Here is a 20,428-nt window from a genome sequence, read left to right as displayed (position 1 = left end):
CTGACAAAGACGAGACCCATACGCAAGGAAGACTGAAGGAAGACAAAACAACAAGAGCAACAACAACAAACTCCCGTTCCAGCACTCACCGTAAGAAGAAAAAAACCTGAAAGCCAAACCTACCACAAACACTTCCCACAGATTCTCACCCTAACAAGACCCATACGTAAGAAAAACCTGAAAAAAACAAATAAACAAACAAACAAACAAACTACCACAAAAAAAAACAAGAACTGCTCCCCAGTACTCACCCTGAAAAAAAAAAAAAATAAAAGGAAAACGATACGAAGGAAAGAAACAAGTCAACTAACCACCACAGTAACCACAGCACTCACCCTGACAAGAACGACAACCATATGAAAATCATACCAGGAAAAAAAAAAACACGAAAAATAACAGCACCACAAGATCAACAATCAGAACAACCACCACCACCACCACCACCACCACCACCACCACCTTCAATACTCACCCTGACGAGATCCGTGAGAAGAGAGAGCCTGAATGACCAGTCCAGCTTGATATCCTCCTGCCTGATGACATCCTCCAGTGACTTACGGCTGCAGTACTCCATCACCAGGCCGGGCCGTACTGGGTCACACAGCATGCCCAGGAAGCCGTTGATGTTCTCATGGCGGAGGTCACGCATCTGGGAGAGAGAGTGAGTGAGTGAGTGAGTTGGTGATTGAGTAAGTTTGAGTATATAAGGAAGGAATTAGAATAGGGGAGGATGGATGGGTGATGAGTGAAGCTTGGGTATGAATAGGGATGCGTTAGGAAAAGGGAGGAGAGGAATAGAATGAGGAAAGATTACGAGAAAATAATAATAAATTAAAGGTGAGAAAGTGAGGAAAAGGAGATTTAAGAAGGATTCGTAAAAGGGAAGGTATGAAGAAAGGACTGGGAAAAGGGAAGGAAAGATGAAGAAGAAAGGAAGGAAGGAAGGGACGAAGGATGGAAAGAATGCTGGGTATGAGAAGACAGTACAGAAGAACTAGAAAGGAAGAAGGAAAGAGGGAGACACGGGGAGGGAAAATGAAGAAAAGGTAACGCGGAGGAAGAAAGAAAGGTGGAAAGGAGAAAGGAAGGAAGGAAGGAAGGAAGGAAGGAAAGGAAAAAAAGGAAGAAAGGAGAGAATACCTCACGTTAACCAATAAGTTCGATAATGCTTAGTTTTCTTGATGTTCTTCTCTTTCTTATGCTACATTTTCCTCTCCTGTCCGGGAAAAATTGTCAGAAATGAGAAGAGCTATTTGTTTGCTGGTCCCTGTCAATATCCAGTGAGTGAACCAAACCTGCGCTGACAAGACCCAAGCTGAACCAGGCACGATATTACTCGGTCATCAGTCGCAACAGGAGTGTGCCGAAATACTCTTGTCAGTATATTGTGTTTGTGTTATTGAATGTAATGGGGCCAATCTAGGGTGTGTTGCTGAGTTAGTAGTAGTAGTTGTTGTAGCAGAAGTGGTGGTGGTAGTGGTGGTGGTGGTGGTGGTAGTGGTAGTAGTAGTAGTAGTAGTAGTAGTAGTAGTAGTAGTAGTAGTAGTAGTAGTAGTAGTAGTAGTAGTAGTAGTAAGAGGATGGTTTCAAGATATTTATCCTCTGATTTTTTATGATAATTTTTGACTCTTTAGGGAACTGGCACCTCAGTAGGCCTTTTTTTTTTCCTCTCCCTTTTAATTTTGTTGCCCTTGGCCTTGAAAAGCAGCAGTAGTAGTAGTAGTAGTAGTAGTAGTAGTAGTAGTAGTAGTAGTAGTAGTAGTAGTAGTAGTAGTAGTAGTAGTAGTAGTAGTAGTAATAGTAATAGTAATAGTAGTAGTAGTAGTAATGTTGTTGTTGTTGTTGTTGTTGTTGGTTTTGCAGGTGTCTGTGATCCTCTCTTTACGCAATGCAAGTTCTAGGAAGAGAAAAACTGAGGCAAGCAGAGTTTCAGAGTTTATCATACTTAAGCCTTCCTTCAAGACTCAGCAAACAAACAAACCACGAGAAAAATTCACATCTTGACCGGGACAGGGAAAGGTCACACGTCAGGGAAGATTTATATTGAGTGTCATATCACGGGTTCGATTCCCAGACACTCCCTGTCATAACCTAACCCTTCCGAACACCAATATATCAAACCTCAGCAATACGGAAACAACAGATGGTAAAAATTCACGTCTTCACAGGTACAGGCAAAAGTTACACGGCAGGGAACACTTGTAACTCACGGCCTGACGACTGAACCTTTCCGATCAAACCAACGCATCAAAACTCACTGCAAGGAAACAAAAACAAGGGAAAAACTGACGGCTTCAGATGTACAGGAAAGGGTTACACGGCAGGGAAGAATGTAAACTCGCGGAGGGGGGACTTAAGCCTTCCTACCACCAATATATCAGAAGTTAGCAATACGGGAACAAAATACGATAAAACAATATGACGCCTTCACAGATACAGGGCAAGAAAACTCGATAAAAATTGACTTCACAGGGACAGGGAAAGGTTACACGGCAAAGAAGATTTGTATGGATGGGGGGACTTAACCGTTCATACCACCAATATATCAAAACTTAGCAACGCGGAAACAAAACAAGGTAAAAAAGAAAAAAGTTAACGTCTTCACAGGTGCCACGGAAGGTCACACGGCAGGGAAGACTCGTAACTCGTGCAGGGGAACTTAACCCTTCCTAGCACTAATATATCAAAACTTGGCAATGCGGAAACACGGAAAAAGAAAAAAAAATGGCGAGAGGAAATAAGATCCGATACAAACTGACGTCTTCTCAGCTACCAGGAAAGGTCACACGGCGGGGAAGACCCGTAACTCGCGACAGGGGACACAAAAAGGTGTACGTACAGGTAAAGGTAATTGATTGACTGGACTGGCGGGGGATTTTTAAAGGTGCACGCCTGCCTGGGTTATGTATTGCCGCCACGCTGACTGCCGGGCGGGAGAGGGGGAGAGGAGGAGGAGGAGGAGGAGGAGGAGGAGGAGGAGGAGGAGGGTGAGGAGGGGGGAATTTTATTGATGGTGACCTCACAATTTCCACTGACGTTCATCGCATGTACAGAAAATCATGAAGCGGTTTTGTTTCCTTTGGATTTTTCGCTTACTTTTTACTTTTCCCTATTCCTTTTTTTTTTTTTTTTATCGGAATAGTACAAAGTGGAGGCTGGCTGGGTTAGAAAGAGTTGAATAAAATGCATGCACCTCGGAAATGTGCGCGGATTATTTTGTTTCCTACGTTGCCTTTGTGTTTCTGAGCCAGCGAGCGAGTCTGGGCCCGAGGAACAATGGCAGTGAAACCTTCGTGCTCCAAGACCATAAGGAGGGAATGCACCGCCCTATCTCTAGCGTGCAGGAGAGGAACAGTACATGGAAGGCACCCAGCAGGAGGAGGAGGAGGAAGGTACAAACCATAGCCAAACAACGACAGTTTTTATCTCCTTGCATGGCCTCTTGAGAACTAAATATATTGAACAACCAAGTAAAGATATAAAAACAATACACAGCATAGTAGGAGGAGGAGGAGGAGGAGGAGAAGAGGACTATGAAGCTAACAGCAATAACTTGGGAACTAAATCTAATCAACAACACGACAGATAGGATAGTACAGCACAAGAGGAGGAGGAGGAGGAGGAGGAGGAGGAGGACACTCACCTGCTTCAATAAGGTCATCGTCCGGTTCTTGACCTCGAAGTTGCCGCCGGCGTGGACGTGGAAGTACTTGACGTGCACAAAGTCTCCCTGGCGAGGCGACGACGAGAGTACAGGTGACTTCATGAGGCAGCTTGGTAACCTAACCTAACCTAACCTAACCTAACCTTACTTAACCTAATCTTACCTAACCTAACCTATCCTATCTTAATCTAACCGTGCTGTAAGAAGGAGAGAGAGAGAGAGAGAGAGAGAGAGAGAGAGAGAGAGAGAGAGAGAGAGAGAGAGAGAGAGAGAGAGAGAGAGAGAGAGAGAGAGAGAGAGAGAGAGAGAGAGAGAGAGAGAGAGAGAGAGAGAGAGAAAGGCAAACAGAAAGACAAACACAAACACTCGTTTTTCCCCATACAAACAAACTAGTACAAATCCCCTTCACTAAACACAACCTAACCTAACCTACCACACTACAAGACGACACAGTTCGGTTACCCACATTGTACTTGGCCTTGGCTTCCTCCCCGTCCTTGTTGATGACGTGCGAGGCGGTGGAGAGGAGGGAGTCGTGGGGCGAGGGCCGGTGGGGCGAGCTTAGTGACCCCCTCAGCAGGTCAGGTCGGTCGCCGGGCCCCGCTGACCCAGGCTGGCGTTGGGGGAAAGGGGAGAAGGGAGAGGAAGAGACAGTCAAGATTAGATACAAGGTTCTGGACACTTGACTCATACACTCATACACACGCACGCATACATGAATGCAGCAACCCTACCTGTTATATACATGAATGAGCAACCCTACCTGTTCTTAGGTTAGGTTAAGCTAGGTTATCTTAGGTATAGTTAGGTTAGGTTAAATAAAGTTAGATTTGGTTAGGTTTAGTTAGTCATTTAAACCAGCTAAACCTAATCGAACCAAACCTGACTGAACTTGACCTAACCAAATCTATCCTACCAATCTACTATAATTTAATCCAATTTAAGCTAATTTAAGCAGCCCGCACCAAAGAAAAAGCTGGGACTGACTAATCTTTAAGTAATTCCCAATAATAAACCGCATATTTTATTTGACCCTACGCTTATAAATAACTTGCAGTCTTTATGCACTTTCCTAAACTATCACGGCAATTGTTTCGATTACTACCACTACTATTAAGTTTACCAATGGCTACTAAAAGTCACGGATACGTAAAAAAAATTTGGAAACACACTATTTCCCCTGTCTGGCTACACTGCGCTCTATCTCTGTTCATTCCAGGAGTCACAAGTTTTACCTCTGATGGCTGCATGAACTGACTTACACTGAATATTTCTAGTCTCGCTACTTTGCACTTAACGTCTCAAGTGTTCAAGACAGAATACTTTAAAATCCCCCATGCTTGTTTCGCAGACTGACTTACGTACATGAGCACTGTGGGTGTTTCTAGTCTCGCTACCTTGCATTTCATAATTGACACTCCTTTTCAAATCACAATGCTACGTCACCCATGCTTGTTTGTTCATTTATTTCAATACTATACTGACCTGCAGCGCCCTTACTAATACCTCTCGCTTCCTTACAACGCGAGAGCACAGGGGCATTTTAGAGGCTACGTGTTCTTAGTTCAGACTTTCGTTCTAATCACAATGCTGTCCTGTTACCATGCTTGTCAAGTCCACTCTTACCAGCGATGCTATTCTGATCTGCACTAACATTACTAGTATTTCAAGGTCGTGATAGTACTTGAGTCTTTCCTGTCCACACCTCATCTACACATTATTACCGTGCGTATAAGGCTCTTACAAACCGATGCCATGATGATTTCTAATATTAACGTGGGAACACTTCAGCATGGCACGGGTATCTAATGTTCTTGTCTAAACCACTGGGCTACATCACCATGCTTGTTTGTCTCCTCAATCTAACACGTGGCATCAATACCTTACTGATCTGCTACCACGAATACTTATGGAATTTTCACATTGTTGCTCATTGACTGAATAACTGTCTTGTGCAACTGTCACCATGCTTGCTTGTCTGTTCGATCAATTCTGGCATCGGTATCTTATTCATATCTACGGATACTTATGGAATTTTTACAATCCTGCTGAGTGAATATGTCTAGTTCAAACTCTATCACTTTATCAAGCTCTCTATCACCATGCTGCCTTGCCTGTCCAATTAATTCCAGCAACGATATCTTACATATCCATATCTACGAATACTTCTGGGCTCTTTATAGAACAGAATGACAGACTGACTGAATGACTGTCCTGTTCAAACTTTAACTCTATACGTATCACCATGCTAACCTTGCTAATTGGTTACTACGAATACTTGTGGGGTTTTGTAGCATTACTGACTTCAGACCGCAACTCTGTCACCATGCTAACCTGTCTACCCAATCGGCTCGTGCTGCTGATACCAATCGCTGCCAAGAGGTGCTGCGCTACACCAGTAATGCTAATGCTGTACTGTTACTTAGCAATTTCAACACTACATCTCACCATCTTCGACACTCATAACCTTGTATTAACGTCATGCTTTTGTCCATTCACTACTTTGCAGTACCACTACTTCTGTGGGTATTTTTTTTACTTATATATCTTCTACAGCACCGTTCTGCTTCAGTATGAATAACAAGGCAGTAAGTTCAACCCGAGCGCGTGAAATGTACTTCATGGTCACAAGAAAACGAGGCTTACTGCGCATCCTACTGCGCATCAACAAGACCAGCTTCAGTAGTACACCACTCATGAACAACATTAGGTATTAGAAAAAAATAAAAACTTGCTATAGTACTGAAGAGAGGTTATTATTATTATTATTATTATTATTATTATTATTATTATTATTATTGTTATCATTATTATTGGTATGCATTCTGCGCGCCGCCACTACTCTGGAGATAAATAAACACCAGGTATTGTTCTTTTGTTTTAGTAATAACGAATTCACTAACGCCTATGTGGGATAATAGAAAAGGTAGACCCTCGATTTTACGGACGGCCTCTGTGTGTGTGTGTTTGTTTGTGTGTGTGTGTGTGTGTGTGTGTGTGTGTGTGTGTGTGTGTGTGTGTGTGTGTGTGTGTGTGTGTGTGTGTGTGTGTGTGTGTGTGTGTGTGTGTGTGTGTGTGTGTTTGTTGTTGCATTGAATAAGGTATAATTCATCTCATTTTTAACAACTGTTGTTTCATTATATTTGTCTTTAAATTAGGAAAGTGTGTGTGTGTGTGTGTGTGTGTGTGTGTGTGTGTGTGTGTGTGTGTGTGTGTGTGTGTGTGTGTGTGTGTGTGTGTGTGTGTGTGTGTGTGTGTGTGTTACTCAATTATCATTACAAGTAAATATGCAAAAGTCAGATATTTAGCGGGTTTAAAAAGAGATTACTTGATTTGATTTAGAAAGAAACAAAAGCATTCTTCAGGTGAACACAACGTTGTGGAGGGTGCAAGGGGGCGGCGTCCCCCTTGACACCCCCACACCGCGCTCAACACCGTAACATGGGAAAAGCAACACCGAAACGAAACGGTTAATATTCTAAACATGCTGATATACACTTAGTGGAGGGAGGGAGGGAATAATGTATACACAACCGGACTGAATTACTATGTACAGAGACTTGATTATTTAGGAAGGTGTTGTATGCTTTTGCTTAATTTGTACACAGTTAGTAGGCAATGCAGGGCTGGCTAATTACAGGAAGTGAACACACACACACACACACACACACACACACACACACACACACACACACACACACACACACACACACACACACACACACACACACACACACACACACACACACTACTGGATCCCTTCACGGAGGATCAAGTCTTCAATCAACGCCATTAATTAATTCTGCTTGATAATATCTAAGAAAATATTTAAGAGACCATATTGAGATGAGTTAGCGGATGCCCGGCGGGTGGCGAGGCGTTCTGCACAAAACCGAGGGTCTGCCTGCGTGGTGAGTCAGCGGGGCCCGCGCGGGCTTCCTGGTGGAGTCGTGGCGAGGCGCAGCAAGCAACAGTTGGCCGCCGCCATCCTGAGGGGCGGGGCTGGGCGGGAGGGGCGGGGGAGGCGGGCAGGGCGGGAGTGGCCTCTAATTCTAGGTCCTCTTTAAAACAGCCTCGCCAACACTGCTGTGGCGAGGGCGGCGTGAGGCAGCACGGGCTTTGTGTAATGCCGCCTCCACCTTGGCCAGAAATATTGTTCCCATGCCCTCAAACATTCCTCGCCTCAGGTGCGTCTTTCCGCCAACACACCGACGCCCTGCAGTGTTGCGCGCCGCGGCCACCCAGGCAGCCGCCACTGCTGGGGCTCACTGTAGGCGAGTTTACGGCCAGCCAGGAGGCATGGCCAGGCTGCTGTGGCCGCCGCGCACCAACACACGTGCTGGCGTCAGCTTGGCGTGTAAATAATGCATGTGAGGCGAGGTTTGTCAGAACGTGCTGGAAACAATATTTACAGTAAAGCACAGACGCCATGATGCCTCACGGGGCTGCTCTACATAACAAACCCGCACACCTCCCGCGCCCCGGCGGCCTTGGCTCCTGCAGGGGCGGCGAGCTGCTGCAGGCCTGGACGCGGGCACGCTGACTCATACAGATGCGACACACTATGGAACAAACTCCTACAAGAATGAACTACTGAACACAATCTTGCACAAACTGCTACTGAAGGAGACTGTCTGCTGTCCCTACTGGCCTGCAGCAGCGGCAGCCGCCAATCCCGCCGCCAGGCACAGACGCCCAAAGCTACGGCACCAACTCACGGGCACGCACAGGAAGAATGGGAAGGGAGGAAAGAGAGGAGGACGGAGTAGAGATAAGAGAGTAAGCCTAGGCCAAAACAAAAATAAGTACTACAAACACAACTCGAAAAAAGAATATCTAGCAAGCCGTGAGCAGCAGCAGCAGCAGCAGCAGCAGCAGCAGCAGCAGCAGAGGCAGCGGCGGCGGCAAGCACTACTTTACATTCCACATGCAACCCTGTGGCGGGGGACGGGCTGGCCGGGGAACTACCACCACCACCACCGTGATCCCCGACGCTCGCCGGTACCAGCCACTTAAAAATGAATAAAGTTGACTACCGGGAGTGAAGAAAAGTTTTATTGAAAAAAAAAAAAGAAAAGAAAAGAAAAAAACTCGAGTTGAAAAAATGCAAAATTTACCTGAACCAAATATAATATTGAACGCATCAAAAAACTCTTTCTTCGGTATTCTACGCTGCACTTCACTGCTGGTGTGTTTGTCACTCTGGCTTGGGATGAATCACTCCTCACCATCAACACCACACAAGAAGGTATCGCCAACGGCCTATCATCATTATCACCATGACCAAAACCCACAACCAGCCAACACACACACACACACACACACACACACGGTACAATACTGTCTCGGATAAAGATTCAGTCCGGCTCGGAGCACTGCCTGAACCTTGGTGGAATCGCGGGTTGAGGCAGCGCCCCGCGAGGCAATGAAGCACCCGTGAACCACCTTCGTCAACACTCGTGCAACACCGAAACACTTGCCACACGCACCTCAGTCTCGTAGGGGCGACACCCGAGGCAACACTGCAACTCACCCCAGACACACACCCGTGCAAGGAACACTGCAACACTCGCCACAGTCTCGTTGGGACAACACTCATACACCGACACGTGCAATATACACCTGCAACATTCGTGCAACACCGCCTCTGTCTGCGGCGCGATACCGAGGAACACACCGACACCCGTGCAACACAGACAGCACAGCACAGCCCAGCCACCAGAACAGTGTTGCTGACCCCCACACGCGGCACAGTCAGCGTTGCCAGCGAGCAGTCGTGGCCACGCAGCGTCTCAAGGACTTTTGTCCGCGGCACTGCGGTGTTCCGTGCGGCGCTGGGCGTGGACGGGACGGGACACGACCATCACAAGAATAAGACGACAATAACAAGGTGTTTACGATGGTAACAAGAACACCGATAAAAACGATGACGACCACGAAGAGAGAGCAAGAATGACAATGACAGAACAAAACAAGGTTTGTTTGACTGACCTTGACTGTACAAGCAGGCCCTCCCGCAAACACACACACACACACACACACACACACACACACACACACACACACACACACAAGGAGACGGTTCGGAACAGAAGTTCACCATGAAATGATTAAGACTGGCAGAATATAACAACAGGATAATTTGGTCAGTCATTTCATCTTCGGATTTATCTCACTGAGATTTCAAAGTTCAGTAACACCACCTGGTGGCGACGTCGGACAACTTAAAAATTACATCAACGTCCCTGGAAACCTAAAAGAAAACCGATAGGTTGTGGTTGCATCGCGAGTATTTAAGTTTTTGAAAACCTGACAATGTTCATGGAGAGCTCGCCCAGGCGAATGTTTAACACGGTCGGACAGCAATATAGACCTCATGAATGAAACTAGAATTTCATAGGATCTAAAAGATCAAAATTTAATTTAGAAGCAGCAGCAACAGCAGGACAAGAACCTGGCTCACACATCGCTCAGGTGGTTTAGCCACAGGTAGGAACAGGAAACTGCTGACCTCTGGACCAACACTTAGCGTGAGTAGAGCCTCAGTGTGGGTATACTTGTACACTGGTGGCAGCGGTGGGATGCTGGAAAAGCCTGAACGCAGGAGAGAGAGAGAGAGAGAGAGAGAGAGAGAGAGAGAGAGAGAGAGAGAGAGAGAGAGAGAGAGAGAGAGAGAGAGAGAGAGAGAGAGAGAGAGAGAGAGAGAGAGAGAGAGAGAGAGAGAGAGAGAGAGAGAGAGAGAGAGAGAGAGAGAGAGAGAGAGAGAGAGAGAGAGAGAGAGAGAGAGAGAGAGAGAGACATGAAAAGAGAGCTGTGGCGTCTTGCTACCACACACTTTCGTTTTTGTCGCTGCAGCTCAGGCGAGCTGCAGCTTTGGGTATCGAAAATCAGTGCACAGCTTGCAGTGCTGGAATCAGCGAGGCACAGACACGTGTGCCGGGCAAATATTAATGATATTTACAGGGATGTGATTCCTTTCAGACTAAACCACACTCTCGTCTCACTGAAGATGAAAGGTGAGCGTGTGCATGAGCGTATTGCCTGCTTTTCAAATCCTGATCACTTGCTCGAAGTCAGGTCCGACAGAACCTTGCGGTGAGACGAGTCACGCCTGTATGAAATCCCAGGCTGCTTTTAAGGTGTTCCATGAACATTTTTCCTCTGCAGTCACTGAGGCTTTCACCTCCTCCATTACTTCAGTAATATTTCACCGGCCTGTCTTTCCCAAACTGTCACCAACACGGCACTGTTCTGGGGCGCGTGACGGCAATACCTGCTGTTATATCTCCGTCTGTCCAATCATAACACGGAAGTTGACAAGTACTGACACACGAGACTGAGAGAAACGAACGGACACACGTGACACCAAGTTGAGGGTTACTGATGGCGGGGAAGGGGCGGGATGGTATGGTGGGGGAGTCCTGTCATGGGAGGTGGGGGAGAGAGAAAGGCGAGCAGGAGGGCAGTAATAGTCGCGGCAGCAGTAGTGTGTGGTGATGCTCGGGCCACGGCGGAGAGGAGGAAAATATGATGAGAGGAAGACAACCAGGGAAGGAAGAGGATAAGAATGACGTGAATGAAGGAGAATAACACGGAACAACTAACCCATTTTCTCAATCTTTTCTCCGCTTTTTCAAATGCGTGTTAAAAGAAAGGAAAAGAGAAAAAAAGAGTAAATAATTGAAAAAAAATAAGAAGCCTGGCTGTTCCCGGTTAACGTCAGCACTGAGGGAGGGAAGGGAAGAGGAAGATAGGGAGAAAGCAGTGATCGGGGAGTGATGGGGCTGTTGGGGGCAGCCTAAAGCAGTGAAGATTGCAGTCTCACTAGAAGCTCATGGGGGTGATGGGGGTGATGGGAGGGAGAAGCAGGAGAGGAGAGGAGAGGAGAGAAGAGGAGAGGAGAGGATAGAAGAGGAGAGGAGAGAAGGGAGGGAAGGGGAGGGGAGGTGATTTGGTGTTAGAGGACGGTCGTGGAGAGTTGTGGGAGGTAAGGAAGTAGGGAGCACGGACACTTGGAGGAGGAGGAGGAGGAGGAGGAGGAGGAGGAGGAGGAGGAGGAGGAGGAGGAGGAGGAGGAGGAGGAGGAGGAGGAATGGAAGCGATGACCAACAGATACAGATATTTGAGAGAGAGAGAGAGAGAGAGAGAGAGAGAGAGAGAGAGAGAGAGAGAGAGAGAGAGAGAGAGAGAGAGAGAGAGAGAGAGAGAGAGAGAGAGAGAGAGAGAGAGAGAGAGAGAGAGAGAGAGAGAGAGAGAGAGAGAGAGAGAGAGAGAGAGAGAGAGAGAGAGAGGAGGGGGCTAAGAAAGAGCCGTAACACAGCTTTGGCAAAAAACTTTTCTATGTAAAAAATCAATATGTGCTTCGAAGGCAGAGAGAGAGAGAGAGAGAGAGAGAGAGAGAGAGAGAGAGAGAGAGAGAGAGAGAGAGAGAGAGAGAGAGAGAGAGAGAGAGAGAGAGAGAGAGAGAGAGAGAGAGAGAGAGAGAGAGAGAGAGAGAGAGAGAGAGAGAGAGAGAGAGATAGGAAAAGAGAATATTCATAAAATCCAATCACACACACACACACACACACACACACACACACACACACACACACACACACGAAGAAAAGAAAAAAATGGAAAAAAATAATTCGGAGAGAAAGACAAAAAATGACAAAGAAAGAAAATAATCAGAAAGAGAAAAAGGAAAACAAAAACAGATAAAAAAACAAAGTAAACAAACACCAGAAAGGAAAAGACACACACAAAACGAAAGACGAAAATAAATAAATGAAAATAAACCACCAAGAAAGAAGAATAAAAAAAGAAAGAATGAAAGAAAATAATCCCCAGAAAAAAAGAAAGGAAAAAAAAAACGAAAAAAAAGCAAGAAAACAAACACACACACACACACACACACACACACACACACACACACACACACACACACACAACTACCCACTACATCAACATAACAAGGTGGTAGTAGTAGTAGATACGTATAAAGGACTACACATACCAACACTGACAGCACACAGCCCGCTATGCAGACATAATCCCCCACCTTCCTGTGCGCGCTGTCGGGGCGGGAGGACAGCGTCAGGTCAGAGGAGGTCAACAGAATCTTGTACGGACCCCGACTCATCTCCTTTTGTCGAATACGTTTCCTGGGGGACAGCAAACAGGGAGTAGTGCATGTGTGTGTGTGTATGTGTGTGTGGGGGGATAAGAGGGGAGGTGGTTGAGGGAGGAGGAAGTGGAAGAGGGGATGTTAGAGGTGGAGGAAGAGGTAAGAGATGGAGTTGGTGTGATTATATCCTAAGATAAGGAAAAAAGAGGAGGAACTTAAAGAAAAAAGAAAAAGAGGAGGAGGAGGAGGAGGAGGAGGAGGAGGAGGAGGAGGAGGAGGAGGAGGAGGAGGAGGAGGAGGAGGAGGAGGAGGAGGAGGAGGATGAATAGACATCTGGAAATAAAAGTGGTTGGAGAAAATAAAAAGAAAGAAGGAAAAAGGACCAAAAGATGAAAAAGGAGAGAAAGTGAAGAAACCTAAAAGACTTAAAGTGAGAGAGGTGACAGAAAAGAAGGAAGACGGAAAGGAAGAATATTAAGAAGAGGAGGAGGAGAACGAGGAATAGAACTGCAATAGTCGAAAAAAAAAAGAAAAGAGAAGCAAAGAGAAGGGAATAAAGACTACAATAAATGAGGAAGGAGAGAGAGAGAGAGAGAGAGAGAGAGAGAGAGAGAGAGAGAGAGAGAGAGAGAGAGAGAGAGAGAGAGAGAGAGAGAGAGAGAGAGAGAGAGAGAGAGAGAGAGAGAGAGAGAGAGAGAGAGAGAGAGGGGGGGGAGGAAGAACAAAAGGAAAAAGATTAAAAGAAAACACCAAAAATAAGGACGAAACGAAAGAAAAGGAGGAGGAGGAGGAAGAGGAGTGTTAGTGATTGGTTGAGTCGAGGTGAGATAAGATGAAGGGAAGAGGCGTTGTTGTATTGAGAGGAGGAGGAGGAGGAGGAGGAGGAGGAGGAGGAGGAGGAGGAGGAGGAGGAGGAGGAGGAGGAGGAGAGAGGCCAAGAAGTGGAAAATGAGAGAGAGAGAGAGAGAGAGAGAGAGAGAGAGAGAGAGAGAGAGAGAGAGAGAGAGAGAGAGAGAGAGAGAGAGAGAGAGAGAGAGAGAGAGAGAGAGAGAGAGAGAGAGAGAGAGAGAGAGAGACATTAAAAAAAAAAGCCAAACGAAAAATAAATAAATAAATAAACATCAACACTTCTGAAATATTTAATCAAAACACACTCTTTATTTAAATACTTAAGTGGCAACAGCAGCAGCAGCAGCAGCAGCAGCAGCAGCAGTAGTAGTAGTACGAGTATTAGTATTAACAGCAGTACAACCACCACCACCACCACCACCACCACCACCACCACCGCCACAGATAAACAAACACCTCTCACTCACTGCATTTCACTTCTTTCCACCTTTACCTGTATACATTAATTAGCAGTAACACACAGGTTAATTATTTCAACTCAGACGCGCCGCTAGAGGGACGAAGAGAGGGACAGAAGGAGAGCAGGAATACGGACAGGTAACTAGGAGGAGGGCAGGTGTAACAAAGAAAATCAAGAGGGAGGGAGAGAGAGAGAGTAGGAACGTACACAGGTAACTAAGAGGGAGGCAGGTATGACAAAGGGAATTAAGGAAGGTGAGGGGAAATTAATGATTTTTCCCCTCGCCCATCTGAGTAATAGTTAGGGAGTACAAAGGAAGGGAGAGAGTAGTTTGGGAACTCTTAATTGAAAAAAGGGAGAAAGAAGGGAAGGAAGGATAAAGGGGGGGAGAGAGAGAGAGAGAGAGAGAGAGAGAGAGAGAGAGAGAGAGAGAGAGAGAGAGAGAGAGAGAGAGAGAGAGAGAGAGAGAGAGAGAGAGAGAGAGAGAGAGAGAGAGAGAGAGAGAGAGAGAGAGAGAGAGGTAAGCTTAAAGAATACCTCTGAGGACGGGAGAAAATAGAAATACATTATAAAGAAAACAAAAAGCAGTAAAAATAATTATAGAGAAACAAGGAAACAGAAAAAAAGAAAGGAAGCGGGAAGAAGAAAAATAGACAAAGAAAAAATAAGGAAGTGTTGATCAGGAAAAAAAAAAAAAAAAAAAAAAAAAAAAAAAAAAAATGTTGTTTTGTTTCTTGGGGGAGGGGATTCACTCACCTGGCTGGAGGGAGGGGGGAGGGAGCGCACCTGGGGAGGGGTAAGGGAGGGGCTGGACTTACCTGATGACGGCCGCACAGCCACAGCAGGCGGCCATGAGGAACAGCAGGCAGAGAACTATCATTACCACGTAACCCGGAGCGAGGGGGACTGCTGTGGATGAGGAACAGGTGAGGAGAGAGAGGGGGGAGGCGTTAGTGCTCACCTGGAGAAGTGATTATTGCTAGAGTACTTGTGTTTTACCTCTTTAATTAATGGCTATCTATGGAAGTGACATGTATTTTGAAACCTCTTTGATTGATGCTAAAGTACCTGTGTTTCTTTTCTCTGACTTATGGTTACCTATAGAAGTGATCATACAAGTGCCTGCATTTTTTAGCCTCTTTGATGACTGACAAGTGGTTTTCTCTGGGCTACCTGTGTTTCATCTCTTTAATTAATGGTTACCTGTAGAACTGATAACACTAGTACCTGTATCTTGAAACCTCCCTGATGAATTGTTAACTGCAGAAGTGGTCATTGATAGAGTACCTGTATCTTACTTCTTTAATTAATGGGTACTTGTGTGTTTTGAGTCATCTATGATTAATAGTTATCTGTAGAAATGATAATAGCAGACTGTCCCTGTATTTTGAAACCTGATTAATCATTATCTATAAACAGTTTCATTGCAAGAGTAGATGTATTTAGAAACCTCTTTGATTAACGGTAAAAGGTATCATTGCTAGCACTTGAATTTTGAAACCTCTACGAATTAATGGCATCTGTAGGGATTATAACTGCTGGACACCATATACTTTGAAACCTGACTCATTAATGGTTACAAGAATGTCCGCGTTTTGAATAATGTAATGACACGTGCAGTACATATTAATTACTTCTGCGGGGTAATTCAGTACAGTGCTCGTATTGTAATTCTCTATATTGACCTTTCCTTGTTTTCTGTAGTGATATAAAAGTGATTGTTTGCTCTGCTTTATTAACAATACTCTTTACCTCCTCCTCCTCCTCCTCCTCTGCTTCATTTCCAGATTCCTACCACTCATCTCTCCTTCCCTTCCGGATTTCCAACACATTCTTTCCCTAAATCTCCCCACCCCCTTCACACACACACACACACACACACACACACACACACGCACACGAGTAGATTGCCACATTCCTCTTCTGAATCACACACACACACGGTAACTTCTGTATATTGTAGCATTGCACTTTCTATATTTTCTTCTTTTCTTTATTTATATTTTGTTCTTTATTTCTTTATTTATCATATTTTCTCTTGCCATTTTTCTTTTTTTTTTTTGTGGTTCTTTGTATCTTTGGCAACGCAACTTGTCTCTCTTGGTTTTCCTTTCGCTTTCATGGTCCCGTCTCTCCAGCTTCTTTGTTCTCTCTCTCTCTCTCTCTCTCTCGTCTCTCTCTCTCTCTCTCGCTCTCTCTTCCCTAGCTCGACAAATCTAAATACTATTCCACTTCCTTCTATTCATCCTCTTCCTTTTCCTCTTCATCTTCTCCCTCTCCCTCCTCTTCATCTTATTCCCTTCCTTCCTCCTCTTCGTCTTCTTCTCCCTTCTCTTTCTCTTAATATCCTTCCTTCCCCTCCTCTTTCTCTTCCTCTTTATCTCTTTCCCTTCATCTTCCTATTCTGTATTTTCCTCGCACTCTCCATCCTCTACCCTCTCTTCATTCACTTCCTCTTCCTCTTCACATTCCTACTCTTTCTCATCCTCGTGTTCCTCATCCTTCCTCCCTTCTCTTCCTTTCTACCGTTCCTTCACATGCTTCCTCCTTCCTCCTGCTCTTCCTCTTGTACCACCACCACCACCACCACCACCACCACCACCACCACTAGTACGTACAGTGTGCATTATACCTTTCATTTCACCATCAAGTTTCACTCCCAAATCTTCTTACTTAGATCCTTTGTTACGTTCACTGCAAATCCCTCGTAGACTTATTTCGTAAACGCATTATATTACCGCTCTCTCTCTCTTCCGATGTGTGTAGATTGTAAGCCGTTTTATGTATTATGTTGTTGTTGTTGTTGTTGTTGTTGTTGTTGTTATTATTATTATTATTGTTGTTGTTGTAAGTGTTCGTAATGTTAGTGTATTTTGTTTTTTGTTGCTCTCTCTCTCTCTCTCTCTCTCTCTCTCTCTCTCTCTCTCTCTCTCTCTCTCCTTCCGGGAATGCAAACTGGCGGCACATGAAACTTAATAATAATACTCATTTGTTTTACATTTCCATAACAACCACATTTCTCCTTTTCCTCCTTTTCCTTTCCTCTTCTCTTCTCCGTTTTCTTAATTCTCTTTACCCTTTTCTTTACCTCCTTCACCTCTGTTTCTCTTTGTCTTGCTTCTTCTCATCTTTATTACTCTCTCTTCTTCTTCCTCCTCTTTAATGATTCTCTCTTGTCCTCTTCCTTCATATGTTTTCTTTGTCTTGCTTCTTCTCTTCTTTATTAATTTTCTCCTCCTCCTCCTCCTCAATCATCCCTCTTTTTCTTCCCCTTCGCTTCCATTTCTCTTTTGTTTTTTGTTTTTTTCTCATCTTTATTCACCCCTCCTCCTCCTCCTCCTTCTTTTCAATGATTCCCTCTTGTCTTCTTCCTACATCTGTTTTTCTTTGTCTTTTTCTTATCTTCTTTATTCTTCCTTCTCCTCAATCATTCCCTCTTTTCCTCCTTCACCTGTTTCTCTCTCTGTCTTGTTTCTTCCAATCTTTATTCACTCCTCCTCCTCCTTCTCAATCATTCCCTCTTTTCCTCCTTCACCTCTTTCTCTCTGTTTTGTTTTTTTCCCATCTTTATTCACTTCTACTTAATCATTACCTCTTTTCTTCCTTCTCCCCTTGTTTCTCCGTCTTGCTTCTTCCCTACTTTATTCACCCCTCTTGCTCCTCCTCCTCCTCTTCCTTTTCCTCAGGTCCATATGGATACACACACATATCCCAATATCACTACTTCCCATAGCTTGTCTGTCTGTCTGTCTGTCTGTCTGTATGTATGTATGTATGTATGTATGTCTCATGTCTTTCTTAAACTGTCCCATATCGTGTTCTTTCGATTTTGGTGACTTAGTAAATTAGTTTTTTTTTTCTTTTTCGTCAAATGGTGTCTTTTTTTCTTTTATTTTATTCCTTGGGTACTTTTTTCTTTTTTTCCTTTTCTTTTTTTTTTTTTTTTACTTTCTTTCTGTAGTTTTGTCGGTGTGTTTATGTGGCAGGAAAATTGAGATGGAAGGGAGAGAGAGAGAGAGAGAAAGAGAGATGAGGATGATAAGTTGGCAGAAATAAAAGAGCTGTAGATAGATAAGAAAAAGGGAAAAAAAAAAGAATGGGCAAGATAACAGATAAAAGGAACAATAAATGGGATGTCTGTGTGTGTAGAAAAGGACAAAAATGGAAAAAAAAAAGATAGACAATAGACAGAATTATAGCTAAATAGAACAATAAAATAATGAAGTATAAGGTGTGTGTGTGTGTGTGTGTGTGTGTGTGTGTGTGTGTGTGTGTGTGTGTGTGTGTGTGTAGGTGGGTGTTTCCCCTTTCCGGCTCATAGGATCTCAGGTTACTAGAGGGGCATTATTGAGCTGATGACCTTGTTAGAGGGGTGCTCTCTCTCTCTCTCTCTCTCTCTCTCTCTCTCTCTCTCTCTCTCTCTCTCTCTCTCTCTCTCTCTCTCTCTCTCTCTCTGGCCACCTTCACGTGTGTCTAATTAGTTCCATTTCTGGACCACTTTGCTTCCACTATTACAGGCGCTCCTCGCTGCCACAATGGAGAGTCTCATTAACACCGCGCCGCGCCCCGCCACTCACCCGCCATGTAGCCGCAGATGGCCCCGCCGCCGCAGTCTTGGTCTCGGGGGACGCGAGTGTCGTAGGCCCAGTCGATCTCAGATTCTGTCACCACTTCAAACACATCCTCGTCCACCCCTGCCTGCTGGGAGAGGGCGAGAGTGAGGTAGGTGTGTGTGTGTGTGTGTATTGGTGGTGTGTGTGTGTTGTGTGTGTGTGTGTGTGTGTGTGTGTGTGTGTGTGTGGTGTGTGTGTGTGTGTGTGTGTGTGTGTGTGTGTGTGTGTGTGTGTGTGTGTGTGTGTGTGTGTGTCTAAGTGTATGTGTGTGTGTCTAAGTGTGTGTGTGTGTGTGTGTGTGTGTGTGTGTGTCTAAGTGTGTGTGTGTGTGTGTGTGTCTAAGTGTGTGTGTGTGTGTGTCTAAGTGTGTGTGTGTGTGTGTCTAAGTGTGTGTGTGTGTGTGTGTGTGTGTGTGTGTGTGTGTGTGTGTGTGTGTGTGTGTTGTGTGTGTGTGTGTGTGTGTGTGTGTGTAGGGTGAGGGATAATGGCCCCGGCCAGCGCCTTGCCTGGGGCTCAGACCCTCCGTCAGGAGAGGTCTCTGCAGACACCCTGGGGGAGTCGAACCCGCGCCCTGAGGCCCGGGAGGAGGATTGGCGCCCCAGCACCGGTGTTAACCCACCTTTGCGACGCCCGGGGGAGCGGCCTGCAGCGCCAGCACCACGGAGAGCTGACCGGAAGAAGGCAGCCAGTCCAGAAGCAAGAAGTCGAAGATCCTTTCCCCATTGGGGGCCACGGCGCCGCGCCCCTGCAGCCCCGGGAAGGAGGTAGGCTGCTTGATGCGCATCTCCACAGCGCGGGATCTGTTGCGTGAACCCTCGCGGGCCCAGGAGCCGCCACCCACCGGGGAGGAGATGCGCCGCGATCCGATGATGCTCTCCAGCCGCCTCTCGAACTCCTCGTCCTCGCGCGCCTTGTCCAGGGTCTTCATCTCGAAGTACAGCCTCTCCCGCTCCCGTTCCGCCTCTTCTTCCCGCGGCTCTCCGCCCGCTCTCGCACCTCTCCCACGTGGGCTTCGGCTCCTCCTGGACTTTGCCCCGAGCCGCGGAAAGGCCTGGAAGAAGCCTCGCTCACGCTGGCTCCCGGGGTGGCGCGGTCGTGGTATCTTGCCGTCGCCACCCGCACGCCGCCGCCGCTGAACCCTGGCGCCGTCCCCGGGTCGCGGCTCTTCCCCGGTGAGGTTGGTGGCGCCAGCAGGCTGCCTGCGCAGATGCACGGCGCCCACGTTGGCTCGCAGCAGGTGGGAGAGCAGACTGACGCTGTCGTAGACCAAGCGCGTCACTACGGCGGACCTCTGGGGACACAGGGACACAGGCAGGGTGAGCTAAGCAACACGTGGCTGGTCATCCACAACACAACGCAACGCCACACGTTCATCCCCACAACTCCTCCACCCTCCCTCCCCCGCGGCTGCCACCGTCACGCCGCTGCCGATACACACCAGTCCTGCCTCGCCCCGCCGTGGACATGTCGGCGGCGCCAGTAAACATGTTGAGACACGTCTCGTGGGACATCAAAGCCATGACACTCAGTGATCAATATTTCACCTCCCCTTCTCTCCCTCCCACACCCCACCACCACCACCACCACCGCCGCCGCCGCCACCGCCGCCACCACCACCACCCACCACCACCACCACCACCCACCACCACCGCCAACGCCACCGCAACCGCCACACGTTCCTGATCATTCATTTTTCTTCCCCCCGCCCACCACCACATCTCTTCTCCCAATTC

The 20,428-nt window shown here is 46.3% G+C and overlaps 1 protein-coding gene across 1 annotated transcript in view; it reads right to left on the bottom strand.

Annotated features, from left to right (window-relative positions):
• Nucleotides 1-20,428, bottom strand: part of LOC135109192 (uncharacterized) — an 89,552-nt gene that overhangs the window by 11,296 nt on the left and 57,828 nt on the right. The window contains exons 5-11 of the mRNA XM_064020365.1: nt 19,315-19,986; nt 18,660-18,780; nt 14,901-14,991; nt 12,663-12,810; nt 4,131-4,277; nt 3,644-3,730; nt 473-649 (exon numbers count right to left, since the gene is read on the bottom strand). Of these exons, the coding sequence (XP_063876435.1) occupies nt 473-649; nt 3,644-3,730; nt 4,131-4,277; nt 12,663-12,810; nt 14,901-14,991; nt 18,660-18,780; nt 19,315-19,986 (1,443 nt within the window). The remainder of the gene's footprint in view (nt 1-472; nt 650-3,643; nt 3,731-4,130; nt 4,278-12,662; nt 12,811-14,900; nt 14,992-18,659; nt 18,781-19,314; nt 19,987-20,428) is intronic.

Source organism: Scylla paramamosain, chromosome 18 (assembly GCF_035594125.1).
Source record: "Scylla paramamosain isolate STU-SP2022 chromosome 18, ASM3559412v1, whole genome shotgun sequence".
In the NCBI taxonomy this organism is placed as follows: Eukaryota; Metazoa; Arthropoda; class Malacostraca; order Decapoda; family Portunidae; genus Scylla; species Scylla paramamosain.
Note: the sequence above shows the minus strand (reverse complement) of the source record. Positions and strands in the feature narration are given on the sequence as shown.